Source organism: Callorhinus ursinus, unplaced genomic scaffold, assembly GCF_003265705.2.
Source record: "Callorhinus ursinus isolate GAN/ISIS: 27379988/994484 unplaced genomic scaffold, GSC_fseal_2.0 scaffold19, whole genome shotgun sequence".
NCBI classification, from domain to species: domain Eukaryota; kingdom Metazoa; phylum Chordata; class Mammalia; order Carnivora; family Otariidae; genus Callorhinus; species Callorhinus ursinus.
Window position 1 is genome coordinate 11,047,774 of NW_027397081.1, and position 20,761 is coordinate 11,068,534.

The window sequence follows — 20,761 nt, forward strand, 5'->3', positions numbered from 1 at the left end:
GCTTACATCTTTTGTGTGTACCATCTCATCTTCCTACCCTCTGAGGGAACAAGCTTATTATCCCACTTGACAGATGAGAACACAAGGCTTACAGAACCCCAGCATCCTAAGGCTTACTACGTGGTGGACCTAGGATTTGCAGTCGCGGCCGGCATCGGAGTCTGAGCTGCTGAACTTTGTTGCTCTCCGACCGTGGTTTTGTATCAGGCTCCGAGCCTTATGACCCCTGGCAGGTTGTTTACTTGTTTGTGCCTCAGTTTCTTTCTCAGCAAAACAGAATAAAACTAAAGGTGTCCTAGGAGTCGTTCTGAGGTTTGGATGAGATGATGCATAAAAACGCACAGAATAGTGCCTCAGAGATGTCTCTGATTCTTCTAACTCTGCATTAATCAATCTCATCTTAATACTCTGGTTGGCATCACTCTTGTCACTTCTCATGTCTCTGGCTCTTCTTTAGCACCTGAGACAATGTTAGGCATAGGGGTTATATCCAGGAAGCGCTCAGTTAGTGAACTAGAAGGCCCTCGGGCACCCAGAGGTGACGCGGTGACAGTTCTCAGTGAGCTGCTGTTTTTGTGGCAGATGCCGATGGTGAGGGTGCCTTGGCCCCAGGGTACAGCGTTGGCAGGTGCTGGTGGCAGCGGCAGGTGGGGGATGAGGCATTGTGGGGTGTGGTGGACGCAGCAGTCGAGTGCCTTCCTGTTGCCTACAAACTTTCCTTCCCTCCCGCCCCCTTCCCCAGTAGCTCTGAGCCCTGCCAAGTCTGTGCACAAGCCTTGAAATGACAAAGTACCCTTTAGTTAATTGCACAACGGATTGCCTAGAGTTAAAAGTTCTGATTTATATGACTATAGCTCTAACTGCTCAATAACACAGGCCTGTAATCTACTTTCATTTCAAACAGAACGGTGATTTATAGGGCAGCATGCCGCTTTAGCTCAGAAATGAGGTGTTCAACATATGCTCTGTTGACATAAATTTGGAATTTATTGCTGTTGTCAAAACTGCCTGTTGGACAAAGGTGGGTATTAAGGCAATAAATGACTCAGAATAGTTTTCTGTCACATTTCCTAACCATTGTATTCGGTCTATTTGAGGGAAAAATATATACTTAAAAGTAATCAAATGTCCAAAATCCACGCGTCTTCTTTTGAATGGCGAGCAGGGAGGATGCAGCGGGCGGCAGAGGGACATCAGGCTGTGGGGGGGTGTTGGCAAGGAGGAAGCTTTTCATGAAGTTATGGCCCATTTTAAAAAGATTCCACTTTGCTTCCTCTCCCCCGTCCCCATTAGGAGGTGGGCTTTCCTTTCTCATTTACAAAGAGGGGGAGGAAAATGAAAGCTCATTAAATAAAAATAGTAAAGGACGTTTTTATGTGTGGGCTTAAAGCCAGCAATGTCAGGGAGGAGTTAGTGAGTGTCGCTGTGAGGGAGGCAGAGCAGGATTTGGTTTATGGGGAAATAAAGCCCACCGGCCGGTGTTGCTTTTTTGCAGCCCCGGTGAGCATGGGCTTGCTTCCACCGTCCCTCTGCAGGCTCCCGTGGCCACACGGACTCTCGGCAGGCCGAGGACGGTGGGGAGCAGTTGGGTGCCAGGCTGTACGCCAGGTGTCATAGGTGCAGGTCCTGACTTACTCACGACCCGCCATGCGCCCGAGGCGCACACACCCATCCATTTACCCAAAACATGTCTTGAACCCCCCTGGGTGCTGAGGCTTTGCTGGGCTCAACAGTGCAGAGAAATGAGGCAAAAAAAGTTCTGTCTCCGGGTAGTTTCTCAGCTAGCTGGAGAGACAGGTGGGCAAGCAGGTGCAGCACACATCAAAAGGTTGGGGGCAACGTGGACCGGCTTGGGGGGCAGAGGACCACGGGGGCTCCCCCAGGATAACGCCGGCTCTCCTGCCTGGTGAAATGGCTCTTTGTGGCGATCAGGTCTCTTCAGGGAAAATACAGGAAAAAATGCACTCGTGATGGAGGCCTTTTTAAAGAGATGTACAATTTTGTGGTCAGGTGATTACCGACGTGTGTGTCAGGCGGGGTTTTCTGTGTTGTGTGTTAGAAGAGGGAGGCCTGAGTCCCTGTGCATGGAAGCTGCCCCCCTCTGTTCCCACGTGCATCAGCTCCACGCCGTGCACCGGTCAGAGCACCATCTGAGCACGGGGGGCAGCAGGGAGGATCTAGAGAGTGGGGTCAGAGTCCAGTTTGGGAATCTCTCTCCTCCGGCCTCTGTTTTAAGATAACATAGCATGTGGCATGCTGTCGGTAAGTGTGTGTCTCCGCGAGACGGAAAGTACACGTGGATCCGGAGAGCCGGCTGTGCCTGGCTGTCGCCGGGCCCAGAGTGGCCGGTGTTCTGCATTGCCAGCACGCCCGGCTCTGCGAGGCAGGCTTACAAGTCAGGAGCCGAGGAGCACTCAGGCTGCCTGCCTGGTACTTCTCCCCCCGTAAAAACAAGGCCCAGCAGGGGAGAGGATACGTATCTGTTGCTTTTATTTTATTTTGCCTTTTATCTCCATGCCCACACGCTCCGAGCGTCTCGGCGTTGATAAATGTGCGCTCTCACACATACACATGCTCACCGTCCCCCTTTCTCTTGCCCGCGTGCATGCTATCCGCGCGCGCGCGCACACACACACACACACACACACACACACACACACACAGTCCCTTGTACGCTGGGTGCGGACACCAATTGCAAGCCTCCTCTGTGTGGCTCACCCTCCCTTTGCCACCAACCCCTGTCCTTTTCACACAAAGCTCCCTGTTGGGAAAACTCATAATTTTTACACCACGCGGTCTTGACTGGCCATTGCTGGAATTACTGTCTCTTTGAAGTGCTTTCTGCTGGGGCATTTACAGGCCGTTTTAATTACCTGCAGCTTGCGAGGGGCCTTGCTCCGTCCCAGCCTTTGTTTGTTTGTTCTTTGCAAGGAGTCTGTGCAGAAAAGAATACGGCTGCCTTCTTCTACAAAGAAAGAAAGGGGGTACAGAGAAGTTTGGGGAGCCCATCACACAACTTCTACCTAGAGCCTGCTCCGGGACCCCCTACCCCGTTGAACAAGCTGGGAAAGGGAAGCCGGCCCTTGCTCCATGCTTGTCCACGCTTCTCGTGGTTTCCAGTGCCGTGAGCCTCTCTCCTGTGTGTGTGTTTGGGTTTTAAGTATTATTAAATATATTTTCAAGCTTCCTGTCACAAGCAGCAGGGTTGTTAGATAAAGCTCCCCTCAGTGCTGACCAAATCAGAGTCATCTGCCACTGAGCTGGGATCTCGCTCCTATTTTTTCAACTAAATCTGTTTAAGGAGTGTGTGTTATTACATTTTTGAGCCTGGACATGGGGTGGAGGGTAGGGGTTGAAATCGCATGCGAAGGCAGAAGGTAGCACCCGCGTTGAGCTGTCTGGGTTTTTCCTTTTCTTGTCTTAATTTTTCATTCGGTTCTCTCTCTCTGGAATGAACTAAATATAAATAGCCTTCTTTGGGATTCCTGTTAAACACAAGTGTGGCATGTCATGTCTGTAGACAAAGATGCTAGTTTACCGGAGGAGCCTTGGAAATGTTTCCCTTTCCCTGCTGGCTTCTACAGCAGAAGGAATCTTCATTCATATTTATTCATTTAGTCCAAAAATGTACTGAGAAATCGGAACCCTCATACATTGCTGATGGGAGTGTAAAATAGTGCCGCTACCTTAGAAAACCGCCTGGCTGTTAAAAGTTTAAACGTAGAGGTACCAGATGACCCAGAGGTTCCACTCCCAGGCCTGTACCCCAGAGACGTGAAATTTATGTCCTTTGCCCTTATTACAAGAGCCATTACAAAGCTGTGCCCTTATTTCAAGATCAAACTGGTAAGCAAATGTTCATAGCCACATGATTCACAGCAGCCAACAGGCAGAAACAACCACATGGCTGTTGACTGATGAGTGGATACATGTGGTATATGCATACGGTGGAATATTATGTTGCAATAAAAAGGAAGTAGGGACACCTGCTCGCCCATGGGTGAATCCTGAAAACATTACACGGGAGTGAAAGAAGCCAGACATGAAAGGCCAAACGTACTGTATGATTCCATTTATATGAAATGGTCAGAAGAGGCAAATTATGGTACGTGGACATCTCCATGAAGGTTACTTGAAAACAAATGTGGTGAAAGCCTGTTCTGTCCCAGGCGCCGTGCCAGACCCCGAGGATGCAGGGGGCCTGCAGTCTAGGACAGGTGAAGAACACTGGTAGAAGACCCAGGGCATGCCTGTAAGTTGGGTGAAGTGCTATGGAGGAAACCGATCAGGTGTGGTAACGCAGAGTAGTACTGATGTGGAAGCCACCTAGATGGACTGTCATTCAAGTGCAATCTTACTTTTCCAGAGCCCGGCACACACAGGCCTTCCCAGGGGGTGTGTAAAGAGCGAGCAGCAGGGGATGAGGGTGGTGTGCCTCCCCTGAGGACTTCTCTGTAGGAGGTTTTAAAGTTGCTTTGAGACTCAACCTGTCTGTGGACGCTGGGTATGCTCTTAGTGTCTCCTTCCTGCTGCTGGTCTACCTGTGCCTTTTACTGGGAGGATCTGGGGGGACGTTATGGGCCAGATGGATAGTGTCTCTGCAGGTGGGTATGTGTGAATGTGGACCCCGAGGGGAGCATTCTGGAGACTTCCACCTGTTCACATGGAGAGTGCCTCTCTTGGCCTCAGTTTCCCCATCCACAAATGGGGGCAATACTCTCTTTCCCAACCACAGGGTGGTTGAGGTGATTCTCAGCAAGCCCTTTCAAAGTCAGGTGCGATCTGTAAATGCATTAGCATTATTCTAACACCTCAGTTGACTAGATTTCTTTTTTACATTTTTCTGCAAGAACGAAGAATGGGCAAAGAGGTTGATATCTATTGTGTTTTTACCTTTTCCTTCATTACGATGACAGTAACTTCCACAGTGGGATTTGGTGCCATATAGGTTCATCTGCCCAATCTCTCATTTTGGGCTCATAACTGGTGTTGGGGATGGCAGCTCTCACAGCTCAGAATCCTCATAGAGAAGTGATTTAATTTTCAGTGTACTAAAGCAGAAAGAATGAGGCAGTATCCATTAAGGAGGTTTTCAGAGGGCTTTAATTCGAAAGGAACTTTCTTAGGTCCTTGATAAACCTCGGGTATTTCCCACAGTCTCCGAGGACCTGTGGCTGGGCAGTGGGATTTGAAGGTAGCCTTTCGGCTTCGTGGCTGAAGTGAGAGCATGTAAAAATGAGCCCAGATTACCAGGAAACAAGGCTGCCTCCTCATGCCCAGGCAACGCAGGAAGATAAAGGAGGAATCTGGAGCTTTTTGAAAACAGTTTTCCCAGAAATTGGCTATTTGTGCTGGTTGAAATGAAAGCCTCTTATGGGTGTAAGAGAGAAAAAGCAAAAACCCTGCTCATCCATAACCATAGTTCAGTTCCCTTATAGGGCCTTTTAGGATCTGCAGAGAATATTTTGGATTTATTTTTGTTTTCCTTGGGCTGACGTCACGAAGCATGCATCATGGTGCCCCGTTTTGGGTTTGGAAAAAGCTCTAAGAAGCTATAAATCTTGAGGCATTTTACTATTTTTCCTCTTCCCTTTTCAAAAAGCACAACTTTTCTGGTTTCTTAAAAAAAAAAGAGAGAGAGAGAAAGAAAGAAACCTACAAATGTGTGTATTGATCCCTTTCCCTCAGATCTTAACTGCCCAGGCTGTAATACCTTGCTTACATCTGCTAGGTTTTTTGTGCAGTTTTGCAACATCTCCTTAATCCAGTGAGCATAAATAGAACATTTCAATCATATTTGGCTACCAGGAGCTTCGCAGATAAGCACACTAAGACCTTGTTGAAAGAGACTGTATGAGATTGTGTGTGATAAGATCATCCTATAGCCCGGTGCACAAATGAAAAACTTTTGTTCTTGGTGAAATTTGTTGATAGAGATATTTCAAATAAATGACTTACGGGAACTCAGTATTTTAAAAACAAAGGACCCGTTACGTAACGGCCCAAAGCCCGGGCCTCCTGGTGCTCAGCGGCCATGAAGACCCTTCTCAGGGTAGTCGCTGCGGGGAGATTAGCGTGCCCCTTTGTCGTTTCTGACATGGTATTTTAACACTCATGCGGACAGCCTTATCGGAAAGCACTGTACTTGGTGTGGTTATGGCCGTGGGGAGTGCTATTGTCCTGCCCCGTATTTTCAAGGTTGGGGACAGCTTCTTCCACTCAGTCAGCTCCGGGTTGGCCTTGATCCCAGGCCAACACAGGATGCACGGTCTTCTTCTAAGAGCCCCGTGGAGGCCTTCTCTTTTGGACAATAGGGACGACTGTTCTTGGACTGATAGACATTTGTGTGCGTATGTGTGTATGTTGGAAGTGTTTTTGTTTTTTTACCTCTACATTTTTCTTTTTTAATTCCCTCCCATGTTTGTTCATTCATTCAACAAAAATGCATTGAGTCCCTCCTATGTTCTGGGCTCTGCTCGACGATGGAGGCTGAGGGGCTGAATCTGGGATGGATCCTTCAGGAAGCAGCTTATAATCTGGTGAGCGTAGGCCCCTGTCAGCCCCACAGCCTTCCAGTGTCATAAACCTGATTGGAAAGGACCTAAGAAATCATCTACTCAACCTTTGCGTTGCTGCAGAGGGCATGAAGTGCAATCTTCAGAGGGTAAGTGGTTTGACCAAGGTCATCTGATGGTTACTGGCAGAGTTGGAGAGAACACTGGGTGTCCTGCCCCTAGAACGGGATCTCAGCCAGTGTGTTACACCTTTATTCTCGATTCTTGAGGAGACATGCCTTCTCTGCTGTTCTCTCCCCCTCCCTTTAAAAGGCTCCAGAGCAACCAAATGGCCCCGGTTTTCTAGAGCTCTGCTGGCCTGGCTTCCCAGGAGAGGGGCTGGAGCCGTGCGTCCTGCCGCCCCCGTGGTGCAGCACGGAAGGCGTTAACTAGCACTATGTTAGTTCTTGCGTGTGTTTTTTTAATCTGTTGTTTGAAATCCTTGCCTTTTATTGGTATATTTACTTTATGGCATACATAAAGAGCTATATTAAAAAATAAATTGTGTTGTAAAAGCATTCGGTAATGTTTATTAATATTGACTAGTCAGGGAGCAAGGAACTCTATTGCTACAAGGATAATTTGTGGTAATACCAGCTAAGCATTCACAGCTTGTCCAATGACTGTCTAATCTCAACATTAAAAAAAAGGGGGGGTAAAAGAATAATTTCCCTTATGCCTTGGGAAAATGAAAGTGACCCCCCTCCCTAGCGAAGATTAGGACTATTCTTTCTTTTCCGCCCCGAGGGTTCCAGGCTTCTCCTCACCGATGCCGGGCAGTCCCGGGCCTGGATTTCAGTGGTCAGGTATCCCTCTGTCTTGGGATGGTTGGCGACTGCTTTGTTAGCAATAGCTTCTCACGTGCCAACTCCAGGTGTCTGCATCCGTGCTGAGGGTTTGGAGGCGGAAATAGAGACTTATTCTCTGTCCTCAAGGAGCTTATAGCTTTGAAGAACTTAGACATGGCTTAGTGCTAAGTCTTGGTCCTGATATTCCAAGACAGTACCTAAGGAAAATGATACTGGGTGTGACTAATGACCCACTCGGCCTGGAATCTGTCCCTGCTTGGTGACATTAAGAGACATTTCCTCGGGACAAGATAATGTCACCCTTAGAGGGTAGGGAACATTCCCCTGAGTATCCCAGATGTCCTGGTTTAGGGTGGAGGTCTCTAGTAGAACAGGTTTTGTTCAGAGTAACCCTTTCTCACAAAAAGGCATATGTAGAAAGTACAGAATATTAGACTGAATTTGGGAATACTTTGAAATCCCCCTGGAAGTTGCTTTTGGGTGTAAATTCTTGATAGCTTGATAACTTTTCATTCGTCCCGTCTTAAAAGTGGAGCCCAGAATGCATTGGCTATTTGGCCTTCCTCTTGCCATTTGAATTAAAGGTCAATGGACATTGAAGTTATGTTTTGAACCTAAAGATTCTTGGAGAAAAGAGCTGAAATATGTAAGCTCTTTCCTCTCTTGGTTCTGTTTCTTCTTGGAGCCGTGAGCAGGGCCAGGGTGAGGTTCTCTGACCATGGGGCTTGGGAATCTTGGGGCTTTTAACAAGTAACTTGAGAGAAAGACACGTTTCTTCTCACTGAATCTCAACCACACAACCCTCGCGAGTCAAACCGAGCTAGCAGGGTGCATCAAGCCGTCTCTGTGCTACTGGAAGGCTGACAATGCACAGATTCTGTCTGCTCTGGACTATACAGTGTATCATGGCAATGTATTGGGGCTTGTTGTTTTCGAGACTGAGCGTGTTGGCAGAGCTCCGTGAAGGGACCTGCCTCCTACCATGTCCACGTGGGGACATGGCGGCAGCATGCCAGGTCCTGCTCAAGAGAGGAAGGGGCGAGAGGAGGGGAGATAGTGGCTGGGTTCCCATGATTAGAAGAGGATCTTAGAGAACATTGATTCCCACGTTGGCAGCAGACTTTTGAGAGAAGAGGGTCATTTAGACCTTGGTTTGGATCTGACTCTCAGAATGTCCTGCTTCATCCTTGCCTATTCTGAGTACCCCTTATAAGCCCTGGGTAGGTCACGTTGATGGTCGTGGGATGAGAAAGCAGAAGCCCCTGGTGTTAGGGTAGCTTCTGCATGTGGGACGGCTCAGACCGAGGAGAGGGTGAGTTGGAGGGACTGTGAGGGCCTCACTGGCCAGAGCCAGGTGTTGGTTCAGGGCATGGGATCAGTTAAGCTGAAAACAAGGAAAACTTTGCCTTATAAAAACCCTTATAGGATGGATCCCCCTCATTGTTTCTCAGAGATGTGTGGTTCTGTCCCACTCACTTGCCGCATTGACAGACCCTAGTTCTCAGTGCTGGTCTGCCCAGCAAAACTCACAGGTCAGGCACTTTCAGATCCCCAGGAGGAGAGGGAGGCAGGGAGGGAGAGAGTGTAGCCCTTGGGTTATTGGAACCAAATTCCCTCTCTAAACCTTCCTTGCCCATCGGTCTACTTTGATTGCTCTTGTCTCTGGTGAGAGGAACTTGGGAAGAAATGGAACATTGGTGATCTGGGGCCTGGAACCCCTCTCTCAGGCAGGCCTTGTTGCCGGGTCTCCTAGCATCTCCCCTTGACCCTCAGTTCTGTGGGATGGAGACGGGCTGAGCTTTCCCCGCAGACGGTAGATACAGAAGGCGCTCTTAGGGAGCCCTGTTGTGGTCGGCTGTGTCTGGAGGCTGAGGGTGAGGAGGATGGAGTATGGCATGGGTCTCTCCTGGCTGCTACTCTTTCTGCTGTTGTGTTCTGGGCGGGCTGGGAAGAGAAAGGCCCATCTTGAGAATGAGAGGTTGGGCTGAAGCTCAGGCTTTCTGTGGCACTGAAAGAGGCGTTGGCCTTCCTCATGAGGACATTCAGGACCCAGAGGACAGAGTCCAGCCCCGGTTGGAGGTGCCCGTGAAGCTCTTGTGCTTGTAATACCGTGAAAGGTGAGAGGAGGGATGCCTCGACCCCACGTTAGGCGGAGGAATTTCTTGAGCAGCATTGAGCAGTCCCTTCTAAAACTAGGCCCTACGAAGAAAAGAGAAATCAACGTGACTTCTGCCATGATACACTGTATAGTCCAGAGCAGACAGCATCTGTGCATTGTCAGCCTTCCAGTAGCACAGAGACGGCTTGATGCATCCTGCTAGCTCGGTTTGACTCGCGAGGGTTGTGTGGTTGAGATTCAGTGAGAAGAAACGTGTCTTTCTCTCAAGTTACTTGTTAAAACGTTCAGATTTGCTTAGTTCTAATTTCTCATAGTGATTCAGCTCCCTTGAGAAAATAGCTAGAAACCTGCTAAAGGTTAATTTTTTCTTTGTCTTTTTGGACATAATTGAAAATCTGTTCCATTCATGGTAGGTTTAGCCAATGGGCCAGTGGGGGCCTGTGCTGGGACAGCAGTACTGCTGGGTGGGGTGCGGGGTGCGGGGAACCTGAGCCCACTCCCCAGGATTGTGTAGTGGGGACCTGATGGGTCCTCTAGCAAGCCTAGAATGGGGGTGCCCGGGCCAGGCCGGAACTGGGTTACTTTCAAGATGCTGTCCAGCAACGTTGCTGCTTCTCAGAGAAGGGGGTGTGAAAACCAAGGGAGTGTGCAGACACGTGCAAAGATGTCTCCAGCAGCTTACCTTTGCTGTGCCCTGTGGAGCCTGGAGACCTCAGATGGCCATGAGCAGCTAGACCTCGCGAACAGACAAGACCAGACTGGGAAGCTATGCGCGTGTGGTGAGGAAGACAGAGGTGGACAGAATTTCCATTTTATTTATTTTATTTATTTATTTTTAAGATTTTTATTTATTTGACAGAGAGAGACACAGCGAGAGAGGGAACACAAGCAGGGGGAGTGGGAGAGGGAGAAGCAGGCTTCCCGCGGAGCAGGGAGCCCGATGCGGGGCTCGATCCCAGGACCCTGGGATCATGACCTGAGCCGAAGGCAGACGCTTAACGACTGAGCCACCCAGGCGCCCCTAGAATTTCCATTTTAAAAAACAATCTGTGGCATAACGTCATGGGAGCAGCAGTAGGGGGCTGTGGTCTGCAGAACAGAGAGACCGTGAGTTCATACAAATGTACACTTTTGCTTGGAAACCAGTTGGAAGTCTGCGTCCTCACTGGTCATTCTGCAGACTGTGCTGTAGCGAGTCTGCTCGTAGCCAGGTCTCTTGAACGCACTCAGATTCTTCTCCGCCATTTCCTTTTCCTGTGAGTTGGAAGCGTCCACCTTTCCACATCCATCCCTTGGTGTTCTGGATTACCGGTAACAGAGGATAGGAGCAAAGCGGTGCTGTGTGCTACTCAACACCTAGGCTTGGGCAGTGCTCCCTTTTTCTCTTCTGAACTTCATGAGCATGGCCTGTGTCTCTCTGCCAGTGGGGTAGGACCTCTGTCCTTGTACTGCGTATGGATCACGTGGATGCCACACCCCCCTTTGCAACCTGTGTGGGGCGCTGAGTTAGTGGGTCAGGTACAGGGCAGGGTCCTTACCCCAGTGATCGGACAAGATAGGACATCTGTGTCTCTGAAGGCTGGGAAATGTGTGGCAGCAGAGTGGTTCCAAAGAAAGGCTATTGATGGGTTCCAGAAGTTTCTTTCCCTGAAAGATAGACCAACAAGTGAGTAAAGGAGGAAATTCAGGTCGTCTGGCTTAGAAGGTTTTAAAATGAGTAGATTTCTGGGCTTGGGTGTCAGTTTTTGCTTGGGCTGTCTTAGCCTGACTACCTTGGCATCACGGGACATCACACAGTGGAACATGGCTCAGAGAGAATAATAGTGCCCCGCAGGGGAATTCCTTGGAAGCTAGGTAAAAGGATAAAACGTAGGTTCCCTAAGGGACCAGAACCTTAGAAATCACCCACATCACTTTATACGTGAAAAAAATGCAGAGAGGTTGTTATAGCATGATTTGTCCAAGGTCATAAAACAAGTTAATGGCCAAGTCAGGCTGAGGATCTGGGTCTTCTGGCTGCTCACTTGGCATTGTTCCCCATACCCTGTTACCCCTTGTAGTAAAGGGCAAGACGTTTCACACCACGCTGATCCACTTTCACCATTTGCCAGGCAAATCCATTCACATTCAGAAAAAAGGCAGTGTGGTTACCCAGAAAGTGTTCATCGGGGTCTGGATCAAGAGATTTGGTCTAGAACCTTCAGGGAGAGGAGATGGAAGTCCAAGGGTGTGGTTGGGGATACTTATCCTGGTGGTAGCTGCTTATGCTGGAAGACTGGTCACTCCAGTGTCCTTTTGCTGTTAGTCCTCCTGTCAGCCACCCCCCCCCAAGAGGTGGACTTCCCTGGAAGCTAAGAAATCACTAGGGAAGAAAAGATGAACGTGAATGAGGTGGAAACCCATCACCGCCATCCACCACGCCTGACCACGAATGCGTACAAGAGGCTCCCCTGCCGAACCATTTGTGAGGGGAGCTTTTGCTGCTTCACAGAACATCTCTTAGAAAAGCAAACATCTGCCACGCCTGGGTAAGTGACAGGAACACTGTCTACATGTGTGGACATGCGCACATACACACTCAGTTGCCTGGGTGCATGTCTCAAAGCATGGATTGCCCAGAATGTTCTCAGGACATGTCCCAGTGTCCAGCATTGTGAAATATATTTGGAGTTAAGAATGTTCAGTGAAAATGTTCTGTACTGTTACTATTTCTCAATTGGGTTGGATCAGCCATGGCCAGGAGTGAGATAATATGGGGGTGGGGTGCCCCTACAGTGTCAGGGATGAGAGTGTGAGAGAGAGAGAGAGAGAGAGAGAGAGAGAGAGAGTGTGTGTGTGTGTGTGTGTGTGTGTGTGTGTGTGTGTGATTGAGAAATTATTTGTTGCCTTTGGCAAGGAGGTAAAGGGAAAGTGAGCAAACAAAACAGCATGATTGAGAAAGAGTTCCGTGAAGGGGACTGGGCCTGTGGACACGGCATGCAGTCTTCAAGCCACTGTGGCCCATAGACTGTGGCACTTGGGAGGCTCACCTGGGGACCCGCATGGTTCTGACTTACCGCTGGGTTCTCATACGGGGATTTGGAAGGTGGTGGCAGTGGGTGGTTCGGTGTAGTTGTGGTGACCTGGGCTCCGAGGCTCAGACCTGGGTGCTGCTGGCTTGAATGTAGAGTACTTCTTCTCCGCACTCAGGGTTTTATCAGTAGCTGTACCAGCCGCCCTCCAAACTTCTGTGGTCTCGGTCCATCACTGTCTGATTGCCATAGGTTGTTGCTCTAAGGGAGCCTTGTAGGCTCTACTCCGTGCCCTACTGTCATCAGCTCCTATCTCTGGCTGCCGTTGCCTGCCCTGTTCCTCGGGGCAGGGTGCAGAGACGGGGGTGGAGATGGATCTTGCATCCGGCAGTGGCAAGTAAGGGCCTGAGAACAGGAGTGTGGGTGGGAAGAAAGTCAGCGTTCTGGGCCAGATGGCCCACATGCCAGCCAACAGCTCTGAGCCTCAGCGGCCTGCAGCGCACAGACCATCTTCCCAGCGCCCAGCTCTGCGCTAGCCTGCCCACTTTCCTGATCTGACCCAGCTGCACCGCTGGCCTCTGCCAGAGCAGGGGGCTGGGGGGAAAGGGTCGGAGTTGGGATAAGGGCATGGCTGGGGGCTGGGATTGTGGCTGCTTGTGAGCGGGACCTCTGTCTTCCTGGGGTGATCCTCTGTGTCAAGCCCAACTCACAGAGTTGCAGATTGGGTGTGCGAAAGTACTCGGAAAGCCTCACATGGCGTTTGTAGAATGATGTTACCCGGTTTTCTTGCACTCTTTCTCTCTTGTCGGGGCTCAACCTCACGCCAGAAAGCGAGGGAAGACAGGCAGGGCCTCAGGGGGAAGGGCATGCATGTCGGAGACTCACTGCAGTCCTCAGAACATCTGGAGGAGTCCATAAAGCCAGCAAGTCCTTCCTAAGTGGTTCAGAACCTACTTTGTGCCAGTCACTGCAGTGGGAGCTGGGGACATGAATCAGGAAGGGGATGGGCGCGGGCCTCCTGAGTCGGGCGGGGTTCTGGCGGTGTCTTGGGGGAGCTGGGCACGTGCACGGCTGCAGCGCAGTGAGGCCTGGTGTGACCGAGGTAAGCAGAGGCCCGGTGGCCTCCACGGATGCTCAGTGCCAACTCACCAGTGCCCATCCCGTGCTGCCTCCTTCTCGCCCTGCAATTGGATCTGGCTTTTTTCCCTTGGTCTCTGTGCCAGTGGGTAATGCAGTAGGAAATGTCCTGTTCTTTAGCTCTTGGACAAGCCCAGGAGTAGACTCTTCCTTGGCAGTGGTCCATGGGAAGAGGGGTACGCTAGGCTGTCTGAGCCTATAGGGATGTCTCCATCAGTGCCCGTCTGCAGCAGCCGTGCCTGCCTTCTCCCTCCCTCTTGCTCACCTGCCGGAGGGGTGGCTGTAAAGCCCCCAGGTGCGGGTGGGCTTGCCTTCCAGCCAGCCAGAGCAGCCCCAAACTATCTTCTCCTCTCCCTACAGGAAGCTGCACAGTGGCATGAAGACGTACGGGTGTGAGCTCTGCGGGAAGCGGTTCCTGGATAGTTTGCGCCTGAGAATGCACTTACTGGCTCATTCAGGTAGGCGATGCTGCCCTGACTGGCCCATCTGAGCGCAGGCAACTGCCTCTGGCCCGCCTTCACCCCCACTCAGAGCACGGATGTCCCCGCTGCCAGCCGGGGCCTTCGGCCGCCCCTTCCCATGGATGCTCCCCTCCAGGTTCTTGGAGCAGAGGGCCCATCCTGATGGTGTGACCATCTGCACCAATGCATCGTGTTCTCTTGGGTTTCCCAGGGCATTGTGGGCACCCGGTGCCCTGTGTGATGGACTTTCCAAAGTAGATGACAGTTCCATCAGCATGACAGTGGTATCATTCGGTTCTCGTGGGCTAATGAATCTGACTCTAGGGTTCTCGTTATACAGGAGCCTTTAATAGATCGAGAAAGGTTGGAACACCGACTAGTTACAGTGTGCTGTCTTTTGCAAGATTCATCCATTTCTAGTGGGGTCGGCTGTGTGGCTGCAGGGAGCTACACCTGTGTTTGGGCAAGGCTGCTCTGCCCCATGAGGCGTGGGAAGTGGACGACACCTGACGTCCAGCCTGCCCGGGTAATCTTGGTGGAGGGAAGGATACACACCAGGTCTAATGATCCGGCTTTGAAGCCAGGGGGTTGCCTGGGCTCAGTTGTGGAGGCCTCCAGACCTCCCTACGGGGCCAGCACTGTCTTCGATCCCCTTGCCTTTCAGCCTTGGAGTCGCGTTTTGGGGGAGGGGTGAGGGCCATCTCCTTATGGTCACGTGTTGACCCCCGCTGTCCTGGTCCGCGCCTAGCCCTCCAGCATCTGTGGAATGCACATGGGCTTTGGGGCTGGGCAGGTGTTCATACCTTGTCTGTAGCATGTGCTATGTGACCTTGGGCTGCTCTGTCACCCAAACCCCGTCTTCTGTATCGGTGAGGAGCAGGTGTCGCCTAGCGAGCTCGTATCAGTTTTCTAAAGAATCCGGTGACAGAATGTATGTCACAGGCATCTGCATACACGCCCTGGCATACAGGTGGTGGTCAATAAATGTTGACTGCCCCTGCTTCACCTTCCTCTTCCCCAGTTCTGCAACTGTGACCCTGAGGCATGTTCCCATCACTTTACTCCAGAAGCTTCTGTCTGGCTGGCTGTTTGCCGCCTGCCCTCGCACTGCCCAGACAGTCTTGTAAGTCCTATTTGGTGCTTTTCATGCTTCAGCCTGCCACAGTCTTGCTGCAAAGCCTGTGTGACTCTGCACGGCTTTGGGATGCTCTCTCCCTGGCCTTCAGGGTGCCTCCTAAAGTTCCCAAACCCCTTCTTGCTTTCCATCCTCTCCCTTCCAGATCTGAGGATTGTGCCCTGTGAGGTGGCTGTCTGTCTCGGCGTGTATAATCTGTCCCCACGTCTTTACTGCATTCCTCCTCCCTGGGGGGGTCACCCACGCCCACACCTTGTTCCCCTGCACCACCCTCATCCTACCCACCTCTCCCACGTTGGCCTGGAGTCCTGAGTCCAGACCCCCCTGTGTCCAGCATCTGCTTGGTACTCATGGGCTCCTTTTGTTCAATTTTTAGAACATGCACCTTGTATCTTTTTGCCTCCCTTCAGTTTAGTCGGTCATTTGGGGTTCAGTGTGGGGTTTCAGAGCTGACTGCCAGCCAGCTTGGCCACCCCCCAAGTGCAGAGAGTGGGTCTTGCGTCTTATGTGCTCCCTGCTGTGGGCCCCTGTGTGGTCTCTCACTGTGTGGTGCTGGACACTTCCATGCGGGTAATGCACTTTTCAGCCTGTGGTTAAAGCTCCCTTGCCCACTCCGGAACTTGGCCCAGTGAGCATCCTTTCTCCTTACTCGTTCCTTGAGTCCAGCGCTCTAGCCAGACTCAGCTACTTGTTGGTTTGTGCTCTGTGTAGACAGTCACAGCTTGCTTTCCGAGCCCCGTGGCTCTGTTCGCCCCAGTCCCTCTGCTTGGAATAACGCTCCCCTAGTCTTGCCAGATCGTCTAAGGGCCCTTATGCAATGCCATCCTTCGCCCTTCCCCACCTTCAGCCGGGAGCTGTCATGCTTTCTTCTGGGTGTCCGTATGTCTTTATCTGAAGCTCTCTGGGCACAGTCTTTCCTCTTTGTGCTCTGGTTATTTATGGACGTGCCCTATCTCCCCTACTTGGAGTCAGGGATAGAAATTGGGAAACCTACCTCCTGACCGTGTATGTGGTCTTGGGCAAGGAACGTAAGCTTTTCCGTATCCTCATCTGTAAGGTGGCAGCTCTTAACGCCCCCTCAGAGACATTGTGAGGCTCACATCAGACCTTAGCCCTGGGCCTGGCACATGATTGGCTCTCCATAAATAGAATTTCCCTCTCGCTTTGTTTGTCTGATAGATTATAAGCCCGTAGGGCCGGGGTCTGTCCCCATTATGTGCAGCACATTGCCTGGCACATTGCTGGAGTTGGTAGATACTGGTCGGATGAACGAGTGCAGCTGGGGGAGCATGTCAGGGGAGCTCCAGTCTCCTGCTGGGTCCCTCCTGCAATAGGAATGGTGTAGACTGTTTCCCAGGGGTTCACTGGGGGACAGCCAGGAGCCCACCCCCCCGGCCAGTATTGGCTGAGTGTGAGTGAGCCAATCTCGGCCACGTGGGGGATGCCGGTGAGAGTGGCACGGGGTGGGTGGCACCACTTGCACATGTGCGGCGGTGGGGCCCAGAGCCCCCAGTTCAGACAAGGTGAGTGGCTTTGCACCCCCCCTTTGGAGCTAGCTGCCGCCTGAGGACATGCACTCCCATCCTGGCTGAGATGCCACTGCGGGGTCCTGTGGTCTCAGTCCGATGCCCCGGCAGCTTTGGGAGCTGGGTCCTGTCTCCCTAGGCGCTCTTCTCCATATCTCTCCTACTCGACACAGACGTCTGATTGTGCCAAGTGGCTTGCCTCTCTGAAATGCACTTGCCAATGCCCTTGGAAAAGAGGATTTGGTGACGGGGAGGTGTGAGGATCATAATCGTGCTTTAATTCACCTTTGCAGGTCGCTCGTAGCCTTCTTAGACCCTGATGTTTCAATTCTGTGCTTTCTGTCTTCCCGCATACCTCTCCCCCCTGTGCTGGGATGTCTTGAAAAGAAAATAGCAACAAGGGCTTAGAGAGGCTAGACCACTTCCTGAGCTGTTCGCATCCCCTGAGAAGCAGTGACGGCCCCCGGGGGGGTCGGGGTTGGAGGGCTGGGCCGGCCGTGCCAGGCCTTCTCTCGGATGCCAAGGCAGAAGCAGGGTTCTGCACATTCTGACTCCTCTCCCAGGGGCACGATAACAGAACCCTGGGACGTTTCAGAGGAGACCTCCGTGAGATGACGGGAGATTTTCTTGCTGCTGGGTTTTGAAGGCTCCCTGCTGGGAGCCAACAGCAAGAACGGCCCCTGAGGGTGTGCAGTGCCGACCCACTTTACAGACTGTCACCAAGGGTTGGAGCTGCCCTGTAGAGCCTAACAGAACAATTGGTGTTCCAGAACCCTGGGGACCATTTTTTTTTTTTTTTAAAGGGGCAGGCCCTGGAGAAGTGAGCCTGGGATCTGGGTGTGGGTCACCATGCCCCTGGCTTCCCCTAAATGTTGTTGCTGCCCTTGGGCAGGTACATTCCTTCCGTTTTCTACTGCTCGGCGGAGCTGAACGGGTGCTCCTCGCTCACTTCTTGCTCCGCGAGCTGGCTGCCCCTACCCCCTCTTGGCTAGCATGGCCTGTGTTTGTTATTGTAGTTCTGGCTTGGGGCCAGGCCTGGCAGGGAGCCAGCCTTGTGGGTACAGTGTGTACAGTGAGTGCTGAGCCAAGTTTGTCATCATACACGATTAATTTTTTTTTTTTTTTCTAATCTGGTAGGGGTGGGGTGAAGGAGGAGGCAAGACAAGAGTTTCTTGATGCTTGAGAACAGGCCACGCTGAATTTGCGGAGATATTATTTAGGAACGGGTGAAAGGCTCGCTCGTCCTTCCTTCTGGGCTCGGCCCCCTTTCTCACGTTGTCTTGCTGTCCTCTGCATTTCCCTATCCAAGGAAATCAGCCTGTACGAGGCCGACGATGTGAGGTTTTATTTTCAGTGACTAGAATACTAAATTTAAGCTCCTAAATCAGTTTTCATTGTGTTGAAATTGACAATTTGTTTAATTAGAAGTTTGCCCTGTAGGAGGCCCTTCTTGGAGACAATTCTTTCTTTCTCTTCCTCTCTCTCTCTTTCTCTCTCTTTTTTTCTTTTTTTAAGACCCTAAATGGTAGTACTGAATGTTCAGTTTAATTGAAGTTTTTATTTCGATTTGAATGCGTTAACTAATCAAGTGTTTATGAGATATACCTGATGATAACAATAAGTTCAAATTAACAAACAATAACCTAACTCATTAACTAATGAGATTGATCCGGCTACGCCCTGCATTCTCAGAGGTGGGTTTGGGAAAAGACATGGCCAGGTGCAAGAGTGACCACCTGAGATGCTTTGCGAAGCTGCTCCTTCTAGAACGAGAACATGGAGTGCAGGATTGTGGCAGTGAGCGGGGCAGGCATCCGAGCCCCTCCGCGTCCTAGGGTCGCTCTGACGTCCCCGTCCCCACCCTTTGCAGCCCCGTCCCTTGTGGGGATTGGTCCCAGAGCATCTACGACTTGCTCTCTCCTTGCCACTCCTTGTTCTCACTTAAGTGGTGATTCCTCGCTCGGGGATGTGCACGCGGAGACCACAGACCCAGGCGGTGACTCGGGTTGGTTCTGGGCTTTGCTGGTGTAAGGTTTCCCATGAGGTAGGATTTCCCACAGCTTGGCTCCAGTACTGGTGGATTAGAAGTGAGCACACCCGGAACGGCTTGCCCCTGTTTTTGACTTGACTCCATGCTATTTAGAGGTTCACATGTTTCTGTGGCCTGCCCCTATTCTCGGGGTGTCACTCATTTTTGCAGCCAGCACTGAGTGTGCCTCAGGTTCTGTGTACTTAGCCCTGGAGAGAGCTTACAGCATCCCTGCCCTCAAGGAGCTTACGTCCAGTAGGAGATACTTGATTATAAAGTCATGATCAAAGATGGTATTGTGCACAAAGCACCAGGAAAGAATTTTAGGAGGAACTCGCGGGGGGAGGGGGTCCCTTCTAGAGGGTGGCAGAACTTAAAATGGCTGCCGAGAACGGAATTTTGGGAAGGAACTGGTAGGGGAGAGGCCCAGGCCACCATGGCGACATGCATTGTAGCTGGGGTGTGCAGGCTAGGTTGGGGGAGGGAGGGCAGGCTTTGGAAGGGGAGGGACGAGGCAGGATTGTGGGGGCCTTGAGTAGCAAAATGCTCTGCATTTACCTGCAGCACTGGAGAGCCACTGAAGGATTAAATGAGGGAGTGACACTTGGCTATTCTTTTTTCCTGGCAAGAAAGGACTGTGGGCTTTTTGAGGTACACTTGCCTGGAGTATGGGATTTCTCAGACCCCCTTGGAGAAGCGGTGTGCCTGATGATCTTGGGGCATGGTTGGAGGGTAGATAGGCCCATGCCTCCAGCCCCGGTTAGGGGGGGCCTTTCTTTGGGAGTCCAGTCCTGCCAGGGGTTGGTCCCCTGTACTCAACCCTCCTGCCTTTCTTCGGGGGCTGGGATCCATGGCTGGGAGCAGGGAGAGAGCTCCGCTGATACCTGTCTCTTCCCCATATCAGAGTCACCGGGAAGGAATATGGTCTTTGGCTGATGGATTTTCTGATTCCAGCGGCAGCATGAGGTGGCCAGGGCATATCATCGGGGGCCTGGGTCATCCATCTGGCTGGAAAAGGGCTGGAGGGGTTGGGGCCAGAAACCAGATTAGTTCTTTCATGCTTTCCCCTGTCCTGATCCAGTGGAAGGGAAAGAAGTTATGAGATGTCAAAAATCTATGGATTGTACTTGTTCCTTTTTTTTTTCTTTTTTGGAACACTTAGCTTTGGGGTTCAGGGTCCTTCTTCCTAAAGAGAGGGAAGCATGGTAGCTGGGAAGTTCCCTGTGGTGACGAGGCGTGGTCCCCATGCTGAGGATGAGAGAGGCATCTTAGGGTTTAAAGGTGGCCTCTCAGGACCTGCCGCTTGCTTCTGGCGCCTCTGAGCAGGAGACTGGGGGTTATCCAGGCAGGTCTGACCCATGGCCAGTTCATCCCCTCTCTGCCTGCTCCCCAGTGAATGTCCCAGTCCGTTCTTCAGGTTCACACCATGCCATCGGGCTAAACCAGGAGATGACCCAGAAGAAACTTCCTTAGGTGCCCTATCTCCCTCAACACGCCATCAGAGGCAGGCACCGTGGAGGTTCGGGTTCAGAGCACAGAGGGGGGTGAGCCGGGAGTGGCTCGGGGGTGGGGGGGCCTGCCTTCCCTTCGGGCTGCATGGGTGATGGGGTGCAGACAGAGGAGAAGAGGGGAAAAAGCAGCTACTTTCCCCAGCTCGCTCCTGAACACTCTGCTCTCTCTCTCTCTCTCTCTCTCCCCCCTCCCTGCTCTGAATTTGGCCTGCTTCCCGAACTTTTTCCCAGAGTGGTGTCGTCACTGGCCTGCCGGCAGGCCTAGATGTTCTGCCAGCATTCCAGAGAGTTTATGATCGCTTGCAGATGTGCCTCCAAGAACACACTGTACCCAAAGCAGAAATTAATGCAGGCTTGACTGCTGTCCAAGCCCATCCACGGGAGAGAGGAGAAAGAAAACAAAAACTGTTTAATGCTGTTTATAAATTATACACTGGCTGATGAAAAATACATTTCTTCCCCCCCTGCC

The 20,761-nt window shown here is 51.5% G+C and overlaps 1 protein-coding gene and 1 long non-coding RNA gene across 4 annotated transcripts in view; one reads left to right on the plus strand and one right to left on the minus strand.

Moving 5' to 3' along the window:
• Positions 1 to 20,761, plus strand: part of ZBTB16 (zinc finger and BTB domain containing 16) — a 183,980-nt gene that overhangs the window by 77,915 nt on the left and 85,304 nt on the right. For both annotated transcript variants that reach the window (XM_025893536.2, XM_073903778.1), the window contains exon 3: positions 13,991 to 14,088. In XM_025893536.2, coding sequence (XP_025749321.1) covers positions 13,991 to 14,088 — 98 coding nt within the window. The remainder of the gene's footprint in view (positions 1 to 13,990; positions 14,089 to 20,761) is intronic.
• Positions 10,342 to 13,594, minus strand: LOC141374534 (uncharacterized). Of its 2 annotated transcripts, XR_012381506.1 has the most exons (4): positions 13,379 to 13,594; positions 12,539 to 12,898; positions 11,021 to 11,129; positions 10,342 to 10,782 (listed from the first exon to the last, which is right to left on the minus strand). It is a non-coding gene; the product is annotated as an uncharacterized lncRNA (long non-coding RNA). The 2 variants fall into 2 exon arrangements; XR_012381507.1 differs by lacking the exons at positions 12,539 to 12,898; positions 13,379 to 13,594 and adding an exon at positions 11,255 to 11,433.